At 41.1% G+C, this 16,373-nt stretch overlaps 1 protein-coding gene across 8 annotated transcripts in view; it reads left to right on the forward strand.

The window, feature by feature from the left end:
• Window positions 1-16,373, forward strand: part of AKAP11 (A-kinase anchoring protein 11) — a 322,839-nt gene that overhangs the window by 197,147 nt on the left and 109,319 nt on the right. For 6 of the 8 annotated variants that reach the window (XM_078657281.1, XM_078657285.1, XM_078657284.1 and 3 more), the window contains 2 exons: window positions 5,042-5,125; window positions 12,549-12,595. In XM_078657281.1, coding sequence (XP_078513407.1) covers window positions 5,042-5,125; window positions 12,549-12,595 — 131 coding nt within the window. The remainder of the gene's footprint in view (window positions 1-5,041; window positions 5,126-12,548; window positions 12,596-16,373) is intronic. The other 2 variants (XM_078657287.1, XM_078657286.1) reach the window with 1 other exon arrangement.

A 16,373-nucleotide genomic window follows, 5' to 3' on the forward strand; every position in this document is an offset into this window, starting at 1 on the left:
GATTCTTCACTTGTTGAGACAATCCTATCCCTTCTAGTGTTTCATTTAAAATTCCCCTATTGCTGGCCTCAAGGTTTTCTAAGTGGGAGTTAAAATCTCCCAGCAGAGTGAACTCATTGTTGGTCAATTCTTCCTCAGGAGGGCGCCTGTTTGATAAATGTTCTCCTTTGTCCCGAGGAGGCAATAGACTAGTGCGCCCTGAAAATATTGATTGTTAGAAAGTTGGACCATGGATTGGAAATATTCACATTCAGGTGTAGGTAATTGTTTGATGACCGCAGACAGCTTATCTCTGAATAACATATAAGGCCTCCCTCCTCGTTTGAAAGGTCTATCAACATGATGGAGTACAAAATTAGCGGTGGGTGGCTGCCACTAAATCAGGTCTTGACCATTGATCAGCCTAGGTTTCAGTGGCGATATCTTAGATGGTGATTTTCCATGATTTCCTGAAATTCAAATTTTATAAGGGATCTGGCATTTATAAGAGGGCATTTGACAGAATTGGTGAGGGAAGGCGTGCAACCAATAGTCATCATAGACCTGATGTATTCTTTACATCTAGTGTTTATCCAGGCGATAGTCTCTACAGTTTAAGCAAATAATTATTTTGTCCTTGGCCTCTATAAGGGGCTCAAGACACAAACAGCTTTGGGTCTTACCTTTGCCACTCAGACCCAGAAACACATCTCTGGAGTAGGTTACGGTCAGTGTGGGATGAGGGCTGAAACGGGCAGGGGGGCTGGCGCTGAGTGCGGTCCTAGCGCAGACGCGCTACAAGACTCATTAAATCCCCTTGAGGATTGCTGGGCGTGTCCCAGAATGGTCGTGCTGTACAGAGCACGAAAGGAAACGGGTAAGGGAGAAAATTAAAGTAAGACAAGGGTCCAGCAACCTCGGTTAGCCCTCACTAGGCTCCCCAGGGAGTGTTTGCTACTGGTAAATAAAAGCAGAATTTAAATAAAAAGGATAACGAGTAAAACATAAAATTATTCAAAACGGGTACTTCACCCTTTTAGGATGGCACCCAGTGTCAAGGAGCCAGGCACCTCCTTTCAAAGTACATCAGAGTGCTGAATACAAGGAGGGTGAAATTGGGGTTGAGTCCGTGCTCTCGCAAAGAGCTGCATGGACGCGCTACCAAACTCATTAAATCCCCTCGAGGATTGGTGGATGTGGCCCAGAATGCCCACTTTACAGAGTGAGAAAGGAAAAATAGGTACGGGAGAATATGAAAATAAAACCAGAGTCCAGCAACCGCAGTTATCCCTCACCAGGCTTCCCTGGGAGGGATACCTACTGGTAAATAAAAGCAGAATTAATATAAAAAGGATAGTGAATAAAAGATAAAATGATTAAAACGGGTACTTCACCCTTTTAAGATGATGCACAATGTCAAAGAGCCAGGCACATCCTTTCAAAGTGCATCAGAGTGCGGAATACAAGGAGAATACAATTCTCTCCCAAAGAGCTTCGCAGATAGGCTACGAGATTCATTAAATTCCCCCCTTCCCCCCAGGATCAGTGGGCTTGACCCGGAATGCCCACGCTTTACCGAGCCTGAAAGGAAAACGGGTAAGGGAGAAAATGAAAGTAAACCCAGGGTCCAGCAGGGTGCCGGGATGCGTGCCATATGGCCTCGGGAATGATACCTGAGGTCATTCCCACGTCGGCCGAGTCCAGCGCCCATGCCGGCAGTTCGAGAGCTTTGAAGTTTTTGGGATCCAGTCTGACTCCTTCACATTGTGCTATAGGTGTGTAATCTGCAGGTAGATCGATTTTCCACCAGAAAGATTGTTACCGCAGGTAAATATTTTTTTGTTCTTCTGTTGACAGACTTTATAATGCTTTGCATCGCCACATATACCTGTGGGGAAAATTATTGTTTGACTTAGTCTGTGCTGTAGTGCACTTTGAGTTTCCGGGAAAGAAAAATAGCATATAACAGTCTGAGACCAACACTAAATGACAAGCGTGTGCTCAGTATGGTTATCTACAGCGCTACAAGCCCCAAAGTGATTGTTACTGGTTAGTAACCTTTTCCTTATTAAACTTTGAATGAAATGTGTCTGAGGTAGAGGTCATAAATATGCACCCATAATAATTAAACGGAGGTACATCAATCAAGTCACAGGTTTATATACAAAATGTAAACTTGCATCATTGGAAGGAGGTTGCTCTGTCTTCCTTGGAAGAATAACAGACTTGAGGCACAAATGAGAACATTTACTGAAACAGATTGCCTAGCAGCATGTTAATGGCTCAGCGGGTCGTGGCATTTGAGAAGTACTGAAGTCTTCTGCCCTCTGTTACTGTGATGAAAAGGACCAGATGGTAGGTGTTCGAACAGGTGTGCTCTAGGGAAAAGAAGCAGCCCCTCATCACCTATCCTCTTAGTTCCTTTTTTCTTTTCAAGTAATGAAAGGTCCATTCAGAAATAGAACCTGACAAACAGATGCATGTAGTGCCTACTGTGTTAATAAAAGGGGAAACTGAAACAATAAAATCAATTTCTTGATTTTAGGAGGGAAAAGCGAAAAACTGAAAAGTGCAGACCAAAAAAAGCTAGTGCAAAACCAGATCTTACGTCATTAAAAGGCCATAAACCTTTTGCATTCTATATAGTTAGATTGTGGCTGCCTCTACAAAGTAGGGCTGACTCTTCATCTATAAATAGCAGTAAAGGTATATTATAGAAGTGGTAGGAGTAGGTAGGTTAGGATCATGGCTGACAGCCCTATCATTTCTGAATATTTTATAGCCAAAACGTAAAAATGATCTTCTGGTAGAATAGAAGAATTGAGCAATTTATTTTTGATCAGTTGGGTACATTTTATAATAATAGCGGGTTATGCAAGGAAGAATGATAAGCTAAGCTTTGCATCTTTTTTGTTGCATTATAAAACATTATTTTAATCATACATCAGGTTTCCCCCATTAGAGACGTTTAGAAACTGCTATAGCTTTGTGGTGGAACTGGAGACTGTTTAGAAATGAAACATTGTACAGCTGTTATGTTATTGGCTCATCACTCTGTTTGTCTTGCCTCACGCTCTCCTCAGGGTATTATTTTATAGTCTTCCTCATTTTGCTATAGCTTTATCTGCTAACCTTTTTTGAGTGCTGAACATAGGTTCCACACCTACAGGTCTACTTTTTCATCCTTTGCAGGTTGCGCTTCTCCTCATCTTGCATAAGTGGCCTCTATTTCTTACTTTCTCTTTTGCAACGGCCTTAATTCAACACTTTAGCTGAAATTAAGCTGAGGTTCTGGAGTTAGCCTCATATTGCCTGCGCTGCCTTCTTGTACCACATTCAGTAGATGTGTTACAAGAACAGGATGTTTTTCATATAGTAGGGTAGTCCGGGACTGGGGGAGGTGGCTGTGGGACAAAGTACCTGCCACAGTAGATTGAAGAATCCAGATACTGGTAAGAACGAATTCACCGGTAAATAAAGGGCATTTCTCCTTTCTAGCAACAGTTATCCCTTCGATGTTCAAATTGTAATAAAATGAGTTTTTAAATCGTATAGATCAGATGCATACACCAGGCCCAGTTTGCACAAACATCTGCTAGGAGTTAACAGTGACATATTTTGAATCTCAGCCTGGCTGTTACAAGCTTCATCTGACCTCAGCCAAAAGTGGATAATGATTGCTAACGCCTTTGCCAAGTTTCTTCCTCAGGGTCATCAAACTTGCAAATTCTGCTTATGACAAAGCTTGAAAAGAAATCTAAAACCAATAACAATACAGATAGTTCATTGCGCATCATGATCTTCTAATATGTACCTGGTACCTAGCGCTCTTTGACTTTATTAAGCATATCTCCATCTGTTTTCTTCACAAATGTAACATTAAAAAGGAAAAATATCATAATAAAAGAGTCATAAGGTTTCTTGGTCTTGCTCAGTTATGAGTTATTTGATTCGTTGCTGCCCAGTTGATAATATTAGTCAAACTCTATTTTTCTATACGTGTGAACATCAGTTTGTCTAGACCCTGTAGAATCCAAACATTACATGTTCCTGTTAAAATGTGTCCTCCACCTCTGGGTCTATTCTGATCTAACTGCTCACTACCTGGGAGCTAATTAACTATGCAAGTTTAGACATGCTGAGGAAGGCCTTTAACCTGATTTCCAGACCCTCTGACTCTATCCTTGCCTAGGATAAGAGCCTTGGAATCGCTTTTGGCGATGACCTCCATTTGATAGCCCAGGTTAAAAAAATATGGTCATCTCGCTTTGTACCTTGTGCAAAAAATATTATACCTTTTGGAACATACACTGTGGTCTCTGTGCATGGATTATGCAAGTGGCATATATGTACGTCCTGATTTATTAAATGCTAAACTACAGAAAAAAAAATACGTTTTTAGACCTCTATTGAAGCTGCGGAAGCATAACTATATCTTGGCAGCTTGATGGGTTCCTCTATTAGCTTTCAGTAAAGCAAATTGTGCACTGTTCTTCCTGCCGTAAGACTGGTTCCACCAGACCTACTCAAAACCACCTGTGAGAGGGGGTGTTTTTCATGTTTTGGGGTCCAAAATATGTACTAATCTTCCATTCAGGATCCGTGTAACTGAAGAACACATCCAAATTGCAGAATTTAAGCCTTTTTTCTGCTGTTCATCTTAGGGTTTTTCTGCTTAGATTTCCAAACGCCATGATACCTTTGGGTGATGGTAGTTTTCTTTAAAGAACTATAAATACATGTGCTATATAGTCCACCCAGTGTTGCTACTTGTCGCCACCTATTTTTCAAAAGTTGACTCGGGGCATTCTGGGGACAGAGAACTATAAATACCATAAAGGTAAATTGATTACTGTACTTGGGTTGCAAATCAAACGACATTCTCCGTGATTCAAAAAAAAAATCAAACACGCATGTATGGTAGGTTATTGTTCTCTTTAAGTAGCACCTCTGTCCTTATTGTTTTTAACTCAACATGGAAATGTGTGATCTGCGGACCTCTTGACGGGTTGTTCTAATTTGTGAGCTATTGTTCAGCTCTGTTCTTTTCTTCCCCTGGCAGTAATGGTAACAGCAGTAGCTGGAGCAGTCTTGGTTTAGAAGGGGATATGTATGAGGAGAATATATCCTTTCCGCCATCAGACAGGTTGGTTTAGTCCAGGAACGCAAGCTATTGAGCTTCTCCTAATTATTGCATGATATCCACGGTTTAGCAGAAGGGTGTGTTACATCAATAGAAATGCCTCCAATGCTCTGTTATGCAATTTGGAATACATTTGTTCTTGACTACACATTTCCATGAATCCATTTTACATTGTTCAAATGTCTTTATTATTTAATGGTTATTTGAATTTTTGTGCATGCTGTACTTTTTGTGCCAGAATGTTCCAGATGCCTAGCTTGAAGATTATCAAAGCTTGCTTCCTACAAGATTTCATTTATCAAAAAAACCCTTCAACATGACCTTAGCTACCACCCAGGCCTAGACGGTTCATGCGCTCAAAGCACAATAGCTAACAAATGGAACTTAGTTTGCAGAGGCAAAATATCGTAGACAAGGGTCTCCCAAGGCATAAGTATTTTTGCCTCTTCATTTTCATTTAACGTTTGTTTTTATAAAGGTAACACTTGAACAATTTCTGAGTATATTGGGGAAAGACATCATCCCTCATCTCCGATCACAGCTAATGACCTTTTGACGTGACAGCAAGTCAGGATACTACACTTTTGTCTGCTTACTTTCAGTTAGTAAGAAAATGTCCTCACCAAGGTTGCACGCCCTGACATTAGCTGTGAGAAAGAACTATGACTCATTGACCATTTCCCATTCCCAACAATGTACATCCATCACCTTTAACAAGTCAGTTGTTTGAACAGAATTTTGATGTCTATCAAAATATTTTTTTTTAAGTCGGACATTTTAGTTCATGTAGTTCCAGAAACCCCTCTAGTTGTCATTTGTGAGTTTGGAAACAGTTGAAACAAGTAAAAACCAAGTTCACGTAGCTTATTTTAAAATGCCACCCCTGCTCCTGTGTAGCACATTTTTTAAATATGAATAGTAAATCAACTATGAGACAGGAGTTAATTAACTTAGGGATAATATTATATTGTGGAAATTGCCATAACCTAAACTAAAGTTGTTGTTTTCAAGTAGAAGGGAAATTGCAAGAGAAAAACGGTTGGACTTTTTAGGGATTTAGTAATTGCAAAGGAGAGATTGTTGCAGACGAGAGGGCAAGAAGGATGCAAAGTAAACAAAGATGCTGTTTACCCCTCATATTAACTCCCATCCTAACAGTCTTAAGTACAATATACAAATAAAGTGACTGCCAGAAATATACGCTTCTCTGTGTTGAACACTTGTCTGCATAACTTTGGGAGGAGGTAATCGTTAATTATATTTGTCTCAAGTAGATTGACAGTTTGTAATGGTTCCTCACCCAGATATTAGTTCACAATAAATTGCCATTCACAAACGATCTGACAATATTTCTTGCATCTAAAATGTCGCCCTAATTCGTACCCATATTTCCGTACCCCAGGTGGAGTTACACATCTATCTGCTCTTTCTGTCACTTAACAGTTTTTCTTGTGAGATGACAATGTGGTTCTTAATGCAGCTGCCATTATATTACTGTATTCTGTAGTGCCTGATCAGTCATTACTCAGTAAAGCTAGTTTTTTCTGCTTACCAGATGCCACCATCTGCCTGGCTGCCTTGCCGCCTTGCCTTTCACACTCAGGCTGTACAGATAATATGGATTCCAAAGAACCTACCATTGCAACAGCGTAATATCTGCCATAGTCTTGCCCTCTTTTGTAATAATCAGAGGTCGGTGCAGCAACCTATATTTAATGCCCCTTTGTCATAATTGAGGTCTTAAGCCCAGGATTCTCTTGATTTTCATATGTATTTCAGTGAAAAAGTCTTCTAGCATGTATATTTTGTTACCCTCAAAGGTACAGAACCCATTCTTCTTTCCTGCCATGATAACTTATGCTTTGCTTATGCAATATGAGGCTAGTGATAATGGGTCCGAGTCTACTGGCTTTCTCCATTTGTTGGGCTCTCACGTGATGGGCTATCCGGAACTCCAAATCTGGGGAGAATTCTATGCGTTGGAGGCAGTAGGGAAACTGAGTCAAGAATTCTTCAATTGCACCTTTCTCAGTCCCTTCTACGATTCCACAGAAGTGACCATTGGTGTGTCTTGCTCTGTCGTCCAATTTGGATAACGTTTGACTTAGATGCCAGATATCTTGCCCTGTCTGGAACGTTACCATATGAAGTTTCTTAGGTTTCTATTCTTTTATCTGTCTAGTCAACATATGATGTGGAGGCCCTCAGGTTCCGGGACGGTTTACGGGCAGTGGCCAAGTGGATGACCTCCAACTGTCTTCAGTTGAACACCAAGAAGACAGAGGTCATGGTGGTAGGCAAGCAAGTGGGGCTTGTGGGGTGACGACTGGTGGCCTTCTGAACTGGGTGTGACCCCCTCTCCGGTATCGGAGATAAAAAATCTTGGGGTCTGGCTTGATCCAACACTTAGCTTTATTTGCCACACCAAGAGGGTGGCGGCCTCTTGCTATGGCGTTATTAGAGGACTTAAGCCTATATTGAGATTTTTTGATGCCCCCACCAGACAGCTGGTGGTTCAGGCATCAGTACTGTCTCTTCTGGACTACGCCAGTTCGCTCTTGGCCGGGATAAATCAGTCTGAACTCATCCGGCTGCAGCGAGTTCAAAACGCTGCAGCCAGAATAGTGGTAGGTTTGCCTAGACGGTGCTCGGTCTCCAAGACGATGCACTCGCTTCATTGGCTCCCTGTAACTCAGAGGATTAAATTCAAGGTTCTCTGCCTGGCATTTAAAATCCTCAAAGGTGTGTCTCCCCAAATTCTGGCGAATCTTTTAATCCCCTATGTCCCTTTGCGAACTTTGAGATCTCTGGGCCAGAACTTGGCAGTGGTTCCACGCTTCAAGCTAAGTAGAACTGGCGGCCGCTCCTTTCGAGTATTAGCAGCAAAGTGGTGGAACCTTCTTCCTTCTGAGATTCGGGCAATTGATGACCTTCTCCAGTTTAGACGCGCCATCAAAACCTTTTTGTTTGTCTAAATCTAGGTTGTTCTCTGCGCCCTACCGATGTTGTGTTGTGTCTGCCTTCTCATAGCGCCAGGACGCCCCTTTGCTGGGGCAGCTGTTGCGCTGCATAAATAAAAATAACATAACATAACATAACATATATACTGTACAATGATGATTCATCTGCCAGGCTGAATGAAAGCACTCTAATGTGAGGTGCTCTGCAAATATCAATTTTCTAAACCCTTCCTATTCCCCAAATCCTTTTTCTATGGTTAGTCATTATTGTGATGACACAGCCTCATTAGGTTCTTGATTACTTTCACGTGGTGAGTGAGAATATGGTGCTCCCTGATTAATGTTATCCTAAAGGGGACCTTCCACTACCCTTAACACTGAAATACTCTTGGCACACAAGTGAATCTGTGTTAGGCTATTGTGATTTGGTGGCTAACTGGAATTTATAACCTTTACATCCAGGTCAGCTGTGTAGTTTGTCCTGTTTCCTCTTTCTACTTTTCTGCTTAGACACACATTGCTCTTGCTTTTTCACTTAAGTCACTGTATGATCACTTTGTTTAGCCCTGTATCATTGATTTTAGTATAATTGTTATATAATAAATGTTTCATACATGCCAGGATTATGAGATTCTGGAGTTATTCTTTTTCATGGTACCTTGTATGCTAATAAGTGCCTATTGTAGGCGTGTTTGCAGGTTGCTATGTGAGCTCACTGCTGTTATTTCTTTCAGTATTGTCTCCATTGTGATTTCAGAGTTTTTTCTTGTTTCCTGAGTGTGAGTCTGTTTGACCGGAATCACTGATTCAGTGAATAGAAGCTTTTTGCAAGGTGTGTGAAGTAGAGTATTCCCCTTGTAGGCTAAATGGGTCATTTGCCTAGTTGAATAAAGCGCAGGCACATTTGTGATACATGTTCTGAGGAGTAGGGTAGTGGTTTGTGCCTCCAATTCAAGTATTTTCTGTCCAACAGAAGTATTGTTACCTTCAACGTATTTCATGTCTCCATTCTTCCCTCTGAGCTTATGTAATGTGACGTAATCACAGGCACTTCTCAATGTGGAGGTCGTTAATATCCCCCTTTTTTATGGGTTGGTTTTAATAAATGAGGTTTATATAGTGTTGTCACTCCAGGTTGCACTGGGTAATTTTTCTTTATTGGGGGGTTTAGACTTGCAGTGCAGTTTCTTCAGTGATTATTTGCTTTATTCTTTGTCTGGAGCTAACTCCATTTGTTTACTTACTATTTTAGTCCACACATTGCATATACCCATAGGTGCATAATGCTTAAGTTATTCGTAGAAGGCTCACCAGGAGTTAATTGCCAGTCATCTCAGGTCAGACCTAAGCTTATGTCTCTTATTGATCAGGCCAGTCCTTATTCCTGAATATTCCAGGGATGAGGAACCTCATCATCTTACCAGTATTCCAGTTAGTTATAGAGTCGATTGGGCGGTCTCCTTTACTCAGAATGTGGAGTAATCAAGAGCTCAGCTGCCCTTACTTCACGATCTCACCTCTTTCAGTCGAGCTCCAAAGTCTTCTGTTATTCCCCTGCAGGCTCTCCACACCGGTCGGAAGAAGTCGTCCTGTGCTGCTTCCCAGTTTCTTCGCCTTTCTGTTGTCTCAAGCGTATCTTGTGCAGCGCCTATCCAACAGCTCAGTGTATTTCTGTTCCCTTTCTTCAGTGTTCTACGTAGTGGTGGACTTCAGACACGTAGGTACAGGACCTCACAGAGGGCGTGTTCTTCACTGATGTCAGCATTTGAGTGGTCTCAAATTAATCCTCTCCACTTCTAGAATTTAATAGAGCTGTTTCCAGTGACCAATGGTGATGCCATGCATCATAAAAGCCTAATTGAGTCTGTAGGCTTCATGGAGAATTGCAGACCAAATTACCCACTTCTCCCTCCCAACCATAAAACATGAACTCTTTTAATCCTCCTGGACCTAGGGCACTCACACCCTACTACTCAGCATCCCTAAAGTTAGCTTCAAACCCATGTGGTGTGCACTGTTCTTAAAATAAACTTCAGTGAGTTCATAATCCAAGCTCCTATGTCACCAAATATAGCTGTGTAGAGGCATTTTTCCATGTCCCCGTACTGAGCTAATTCGGCTGTTCGCGTGTACCGGTCTCACCTGCAATGAGGTAATACTTCTATGTTTTGTCACTTTTCATCCTATTCAGATGCCTGTATCTAAATTGTGATTGTGTGTCTCCTTTCAGTGCTGCTTCTCTTGGCACGATGTCTGGGACTTTCATTCATTTAGCCATGCTTAGCTGCTTCCTACCTCTCTTAGTTCAACACATCAAATGGGCCAAAGACTGACGTGCCTTCGATGCCTTGCTGGCCTCCTATCGTATTGTTTTCTTTTCCTACAATTTCATGACATGCCTTTATCACCATACCTCTCTAAAGTCTCCAGTCATCTGCCCATATTCTATGCTTGTTGGAGCAAGGAGTAGTTTTGTAAAGAAACTGTCCACCTCATCAAGTCAATACAAGATTTGCTGGGTATATAAGTATTTTTAATATTCAACATTTAAAAATTGCATTACTTTTCGTATCAGATCATTTTTTTGATTTCAGGGCTTGGCATTTCAAGGACACTTCTGTCTTTGTATTGTGTTGAGTTTTTCTGACTATCTGCCTCTTGGAGCAGTTCTGGCTGGAAGGAAGGTCAGCATTCACAGGGCTCTCAGAAATATTTTAATAGAAAAGTCGTTTGATAGCTCCTTGGACACCACATGTTTTTTTGAACTGCCATGAGTAATTCCTTTCTGGGGTCGTTTATGGTTTCGGCTTGACCCACAACCCAAACATTATTCCTGTCAGACGCATCTTCAACATCTTTGATCCTGTATTGCAAAACTTCAACTTGGACCATTTACCCTTGTATGTAAAATTGCAATCAGCAGTTTTTCTTTTCTCCAGGATACCAAACTTGCGCTTCATTTTTGTCATTCTCCGTGTAAATTTGCCCATTGGATCAAAGGTTACTTCTTCCCTCAATTTACAATAGTGATTATTGAGCATATGTGCTGATTTATTCCTCTCCACCTCCGTTCCTTCATCCTGTTACAAATCCTGCTTCAGAATGGAGTTAAGTAAATTCCCGGATTGATCATGAAAAAAAAATAGCCTGTAGTATGAACTTTCTCCACTTGGAAAATCCCATTCATAGTGATGATTACATCTGTCAGGAGTATCAGTAAGTCCAGGCCTTTAGACTCCTCGGGTATATGCTATTTTTCAAACAGTAAAGCATGTTATTGCCCTAATTTCTAGTTTGTATCCAAAGCTCTTTCAATTGTTCTTTTACATTGTTTTCCTGACCATTAAAGAATCAAATGTCCAATTAAGTAAGATTATCTTTTATTAGAAATCTGGTATTATTTTCGACATTTGCCACTTTTTAATAAACCAACACCTGGTTGACAGTGCCTTTAAATTAGACCATACATTTTTTTGGCTGGTATACATTTATATAAACTAAAATGGAATTGCAGGAGGCCAATGTGAGGAAGATGGTTCTCTGAGTTTGTTGAGGCTCATTCACAACCGTACGTTAATAGTAACCTTCATATAATCATGGTTTTCAAATTGCAGATTGTCCTAACAATTTTTGTGTTGACTATTTCCATGAATTGATAATGGAGTGCAATTAAGCATGAAAAATCACGCGAGGCACCATAAAGAAAATGTTTTCTTTTTCAGGTAGATGAGGAGTTCCAATTGTTGCTTTTTCTGTACCACTGATATGAGGGTATTTTCTTAAACATTTGCATTAAACTTTTGTGTGGGTAGCATAGCTTTTGTTTTCTTTGCTAAATAGTCACATTTGGCCATATTCCTACGGTCAAATGTCATCAGTCTTAATAAAATTACTTCTGCCTTATCCTTTGTAGATCATTATTGTAGGAAGAGTAAAATTTATGTTCCTGTGAGCTGTTTATTAGATGCCTTCAAGGTGATCATCTGGCCTATCCCAAGCTGTGGATCAGAATGCAAATTCTTAATATCTTGCAAACCAAAGCAGCCATAAGTTTATTTTTCATAAATTTCTCTATGCATTAGAGTAGCCCATTAAACCTTAGTCTACACATGATATAGGACTTACACAATAACTTATACACCTAGAGCAATCCTTCAGGATACTTCTGACACATTTGTTCACCAGGAAACACCTTTCAGAATCTTACTCCTTCCATCTTTTTGGAGTTACCTGTATAATGTGAGGCCTCTTCAATTGTCACTACATTATAGTGGCTTTACAAAATTTTAAAATTAGGAAATGTTGTATGAAGCAAAGCTTTGTCAACCTCACCCACCCCTGTTGATTTGGAAGCTTTTGTATGATTTCTCTTCATTGTCCATTTCGTGCTGTGAAGGCTGTTCATTGATTGACACAGTTTTGTTATATATTTTAAATAGACGTGCTCTTTTGTTTTTAACATTCAGTGATGGAGCTGAAGAAAGAGATGAAGAGATGAAAGGTGCTGCAGAAGGTACTGCTGCTTTTCATTACTTTTATGTGCATATGATTTGCTCTGCTTTTTTCTTTATGCACATACTTTAGGTACTAGACAATGGCATTACCTCTTAAAGCCACAATTGAGATCCCAGATTTGTAACCTGTAACTGTACCACTGAGTTATATGTTAGACCCTCAGGTTACGCTGAGCAATTAGGAATCCGAAGTTCAACATCCATTTCACTGGTAATTCCTAATTTTCCCCATGGAATTTCAACCAACACTTTTGGCGGCTTGCTGCAGTGGAAATCGTGCCTGTTTGCAGCAGGTAGTGTCTGGCTAAAATTTAACAGGCCTACATCTTTGCTGCAGTCTTTGTAATTCCAATGGGGCCAGTAACTTCAGCTACCAGCACAATCTAAATTAAAAGGATGCTCATAACCGAGGTCTTAGTTTGCATCTACAACTCTAAGAATACACTTCATACAATATATGACATGCATTTTAAGTTTTCACATGGCCTCTATGTCAAAATAACTTTGTAAAACACTGAAAGGGAAAGTATTTATTTATTTTCTGTTATGATTGGAATGTGAAGATAGGGATTAAGTATTAATTGTAGTTTCCCTTTCCCTTCTGCAGTGCGCCTTTTTTTTATCTTGTTTTTCCTTTGTTGCTGGTTCATTGCTAAAACTGTTCACCATACATGCCAGCTTTATTTATTTGTTGTTCATCAAAGACTGTTTACCACCTTCATTCCCATTCCACCATGCCTCTCTTTGATTTCTGGCATTTTGTAGCAAATTGCAGTGCTTTTGTCTAATTTACAGTTGTGTTATGATATTGAATAGAATTATACTTAGATTAAATTATGGATGGACTAGGAGCGAACCACTTTCTTGAGTCATGCCTAGCAAATGCCCTCTCTTTTGAGACTAGGAGGTCTGAGCTGTATAAATGTCAGATTTTAGTACACGTTTAATGAACTAGAAAATATAAAGAAATGTTTTTTAGCTTGGAATAAGGAAGATATGGTTACTATATATTGTCCATTAATTCATTTCAATATGCTCTTATATTCAGTGTTTTATTTATATTATTTATTGATTTTAAATTAATGCGTGGTGTACTTTTATGGTTTACATACTGAATAAAGTGGATTGATTGATATTGAATGAATGCCAGTGGTGGTAGTCCATACCAGGAAACTGTAGCTAGGAAAACGATTATTCAAAGGTTGGCTGCCTAGCTACATTGCTTCTGATAATCTCTAAAGTTGTCATATTATGTTAATTTGCATTTTAGTAAAGGGCAGACAATCACACCATGGATTTCAGAACTATTTGTTTGGAGGAACTTGGAAAATATAAATTCACAAGTCCGGCATAATTATGTCTCACTTGTGAAGAAGAAATATTATCACTCACAAGAAAAGAAACTATAATTATCCACCAACATCTCTGTGACTTTTCCTGTAGTAGAGCAGTGTTGGACTAGATAGTCTTTAAAGGGTGTTTTTTTTCCATCCTGGTTTACCTTGGTAATTCAAATTTACATACAGTTGAGAGAACTACGAGGTGTAATAGCTCCTATGTTGGTTTTGCACTGTTCTCTATTGGCACTCGTGCACGTTTGGCATTTCCCTTATGGGAACGAGCAGCAGCGCCATCTGTTTTCAATTATCTTGCTTGTGTTTTCGCAACAGATGGCGCCGCTGCTTGCTCCTGCAAGGGAGACGCCAAACGTGCACGAGTGCCAATAGTCCATGGCTGTCCTGTGTGCTGTGTATTCACCTAGGCCATTCCTGTGCTTGGTGTCTAATTTATCCCACTACAAAACAAGCTCCACAAAGCAAAGTAAAAACCTGAACTGGAGCAGATTGTCTCGCATGGACGTGGGAATCTTGGCAGCTGTAGTCACAAGTGCAATATGAAGCTCTATATTAACAGAATTTAGTATTATTTAAATGTGCCCTGTACTGGCTCAAAAAAAGCGCTCGGATAAATAAATAAAATTACCTTTCTAGACCGTGGGCGTCTAGTTAGACTTTGTTGACGGGCGCCTCCTTTTCTAATTCAGATATGCGTGATTGAATAGTCCCCGGTTCCCTTTCTTGGACACTCTTTGTCAGCCCCAGGAGTGGGGTGGGAGGGCAAGGGGTGACCTTTATTTCACATCGCTATCTGTTAATGTAAGGGATGTCCTCTGAGGACCATGGTTCAACGGCTGACAAGAAAGGACCCCTCAGTGCCCACATGGCTGCCTCAGTTTGCTTTCACCTCCTGATGATTGCAGATCATAGAAGGTGCTGAAGGGGGGTGAAAGGAAAGGTCAGAGGAAACATCTGATTCCAATTAGTACACCGTTCCATCACGACGGAAGGATGCGTGTACTCGAAAGTTAAAGCGCAAGTGAAAAGCCATGTGGCCTAGAAGTCGTTGTAGGTTATTTAGGACATCAGTTAAAACAATTAAATACCTTGAACAGCCTGGTGTTCGGTGACTAATATAAAGAGTCGGTTTCCCTCTTTTGCAGTTGTCATCAGCCTGCATAGGGCTGTAGGCCGGTTGTTGGTGAGAGCTCTAAACTCCTCTGAGAGGTGAGAATGACTAGCAATTTCAACAGAAGTGTTTGACTCAGTGAGCTATCTCATTGGATACCCGAGGAAGTATCATTTTAGCGAGTTATGTTCTATTCGAAGTGGGCACAGTTAACCGCCCCCATTTCATGAGGGTGAATTTCAATCGGTTCTGGATTTTCAACTAAGTCACTTCACTTTTACCATTATATGTACTGGCCTACAAGGCTCTTTGTGACTATGAAGGTGTGCATGGAAAAGAAGAGCAGGCAACTTTAAACAAGCATTGGCATAGCCAAAAGGTCTCGCTTATGGGACCTTATAAGTGTTTAGTTATCCCGCACAATATCCTTGGTGCAACAACATGAACTGTTGCATAGCTAAACACTTATAAGGTCGCAAAGGCGAGACCTATTGGCTATGCCAATGCTTGTTTGGACTCCTATTATTCTTGCTGGATTCGTAATGTGATGCCTTGAGGGCTCAGTTGCCATACCAATGGGCCTATTTATTTAGTGGGTAGGAGTTGTCTCTACGGCGATTGTTAATGATCTATCCTGCCTGTGGATGCTCTTGGATGTTCCTTGCTTGACTCACTTTTATGTCCTGCCGGCCCAGCCATAGTCATCGGAGGGCTTCTTGGGTGTTATACCCACTCATCTATACCCCCCCACCCTCACCCACATGCCTCCACCTTAATGTGCCAGGCTTGACAGCCCCTTGTACGTTGGGCCCCCTGGACTTTGCAAGTAGGTGTTGTGGTCCTATTGGCTGGATCAATTACTCTTGCCACCTAGATGTTTGGGGTCTGGCTGGTCGAGCAGTCCTCAGTCCGTGGGGACGCTAAGTTGTTTTCCATATTTAGAGACCTTAGGATCATAAAGTTTCGTGCTCACCTCTGCCATGGTAAACAATAAGCCCATCCCCGTAAGGGGAAGATGGATATACTTGCTAAGATCCTCGCAAACACAGCCGAACCTATGCCGAAAGACCCGGCAATGGTCCCCCCGCCCCCCCCCCCCACCCCCTCCCCACCCCCTCCCCACCCCCCCCTTGGGGTGAGGGCTGCCCTAAGCTCAGATGTTATCCTGCATGCTTCACTCCACAGAAGTGGTGCTGGAGACAAAAATAGGTGAGGTATTGCAGCTGTGATGCTTATACTCCAGGATCTTCGCTACACAACCAGTCGTGTTACAGAGGCTGAAACCTATATTGCACAACTTGAGGACACGGT

This window comes from Lissotriton helveticus, chromosome 8, assembly GCF_964261635.1.
Source record: "Lissotriton helveticus chromosome 8, aLisHel1.1, whole genome shotgun sequence".
In the NCBI taxonomy this organism is placed as follows: domain Eukaryota; kingdom Metazoa; phylum Chordata; class Amphibia; order Caudata; family Salamandridae; genus Lissotriton; species Lissotriton helveticus.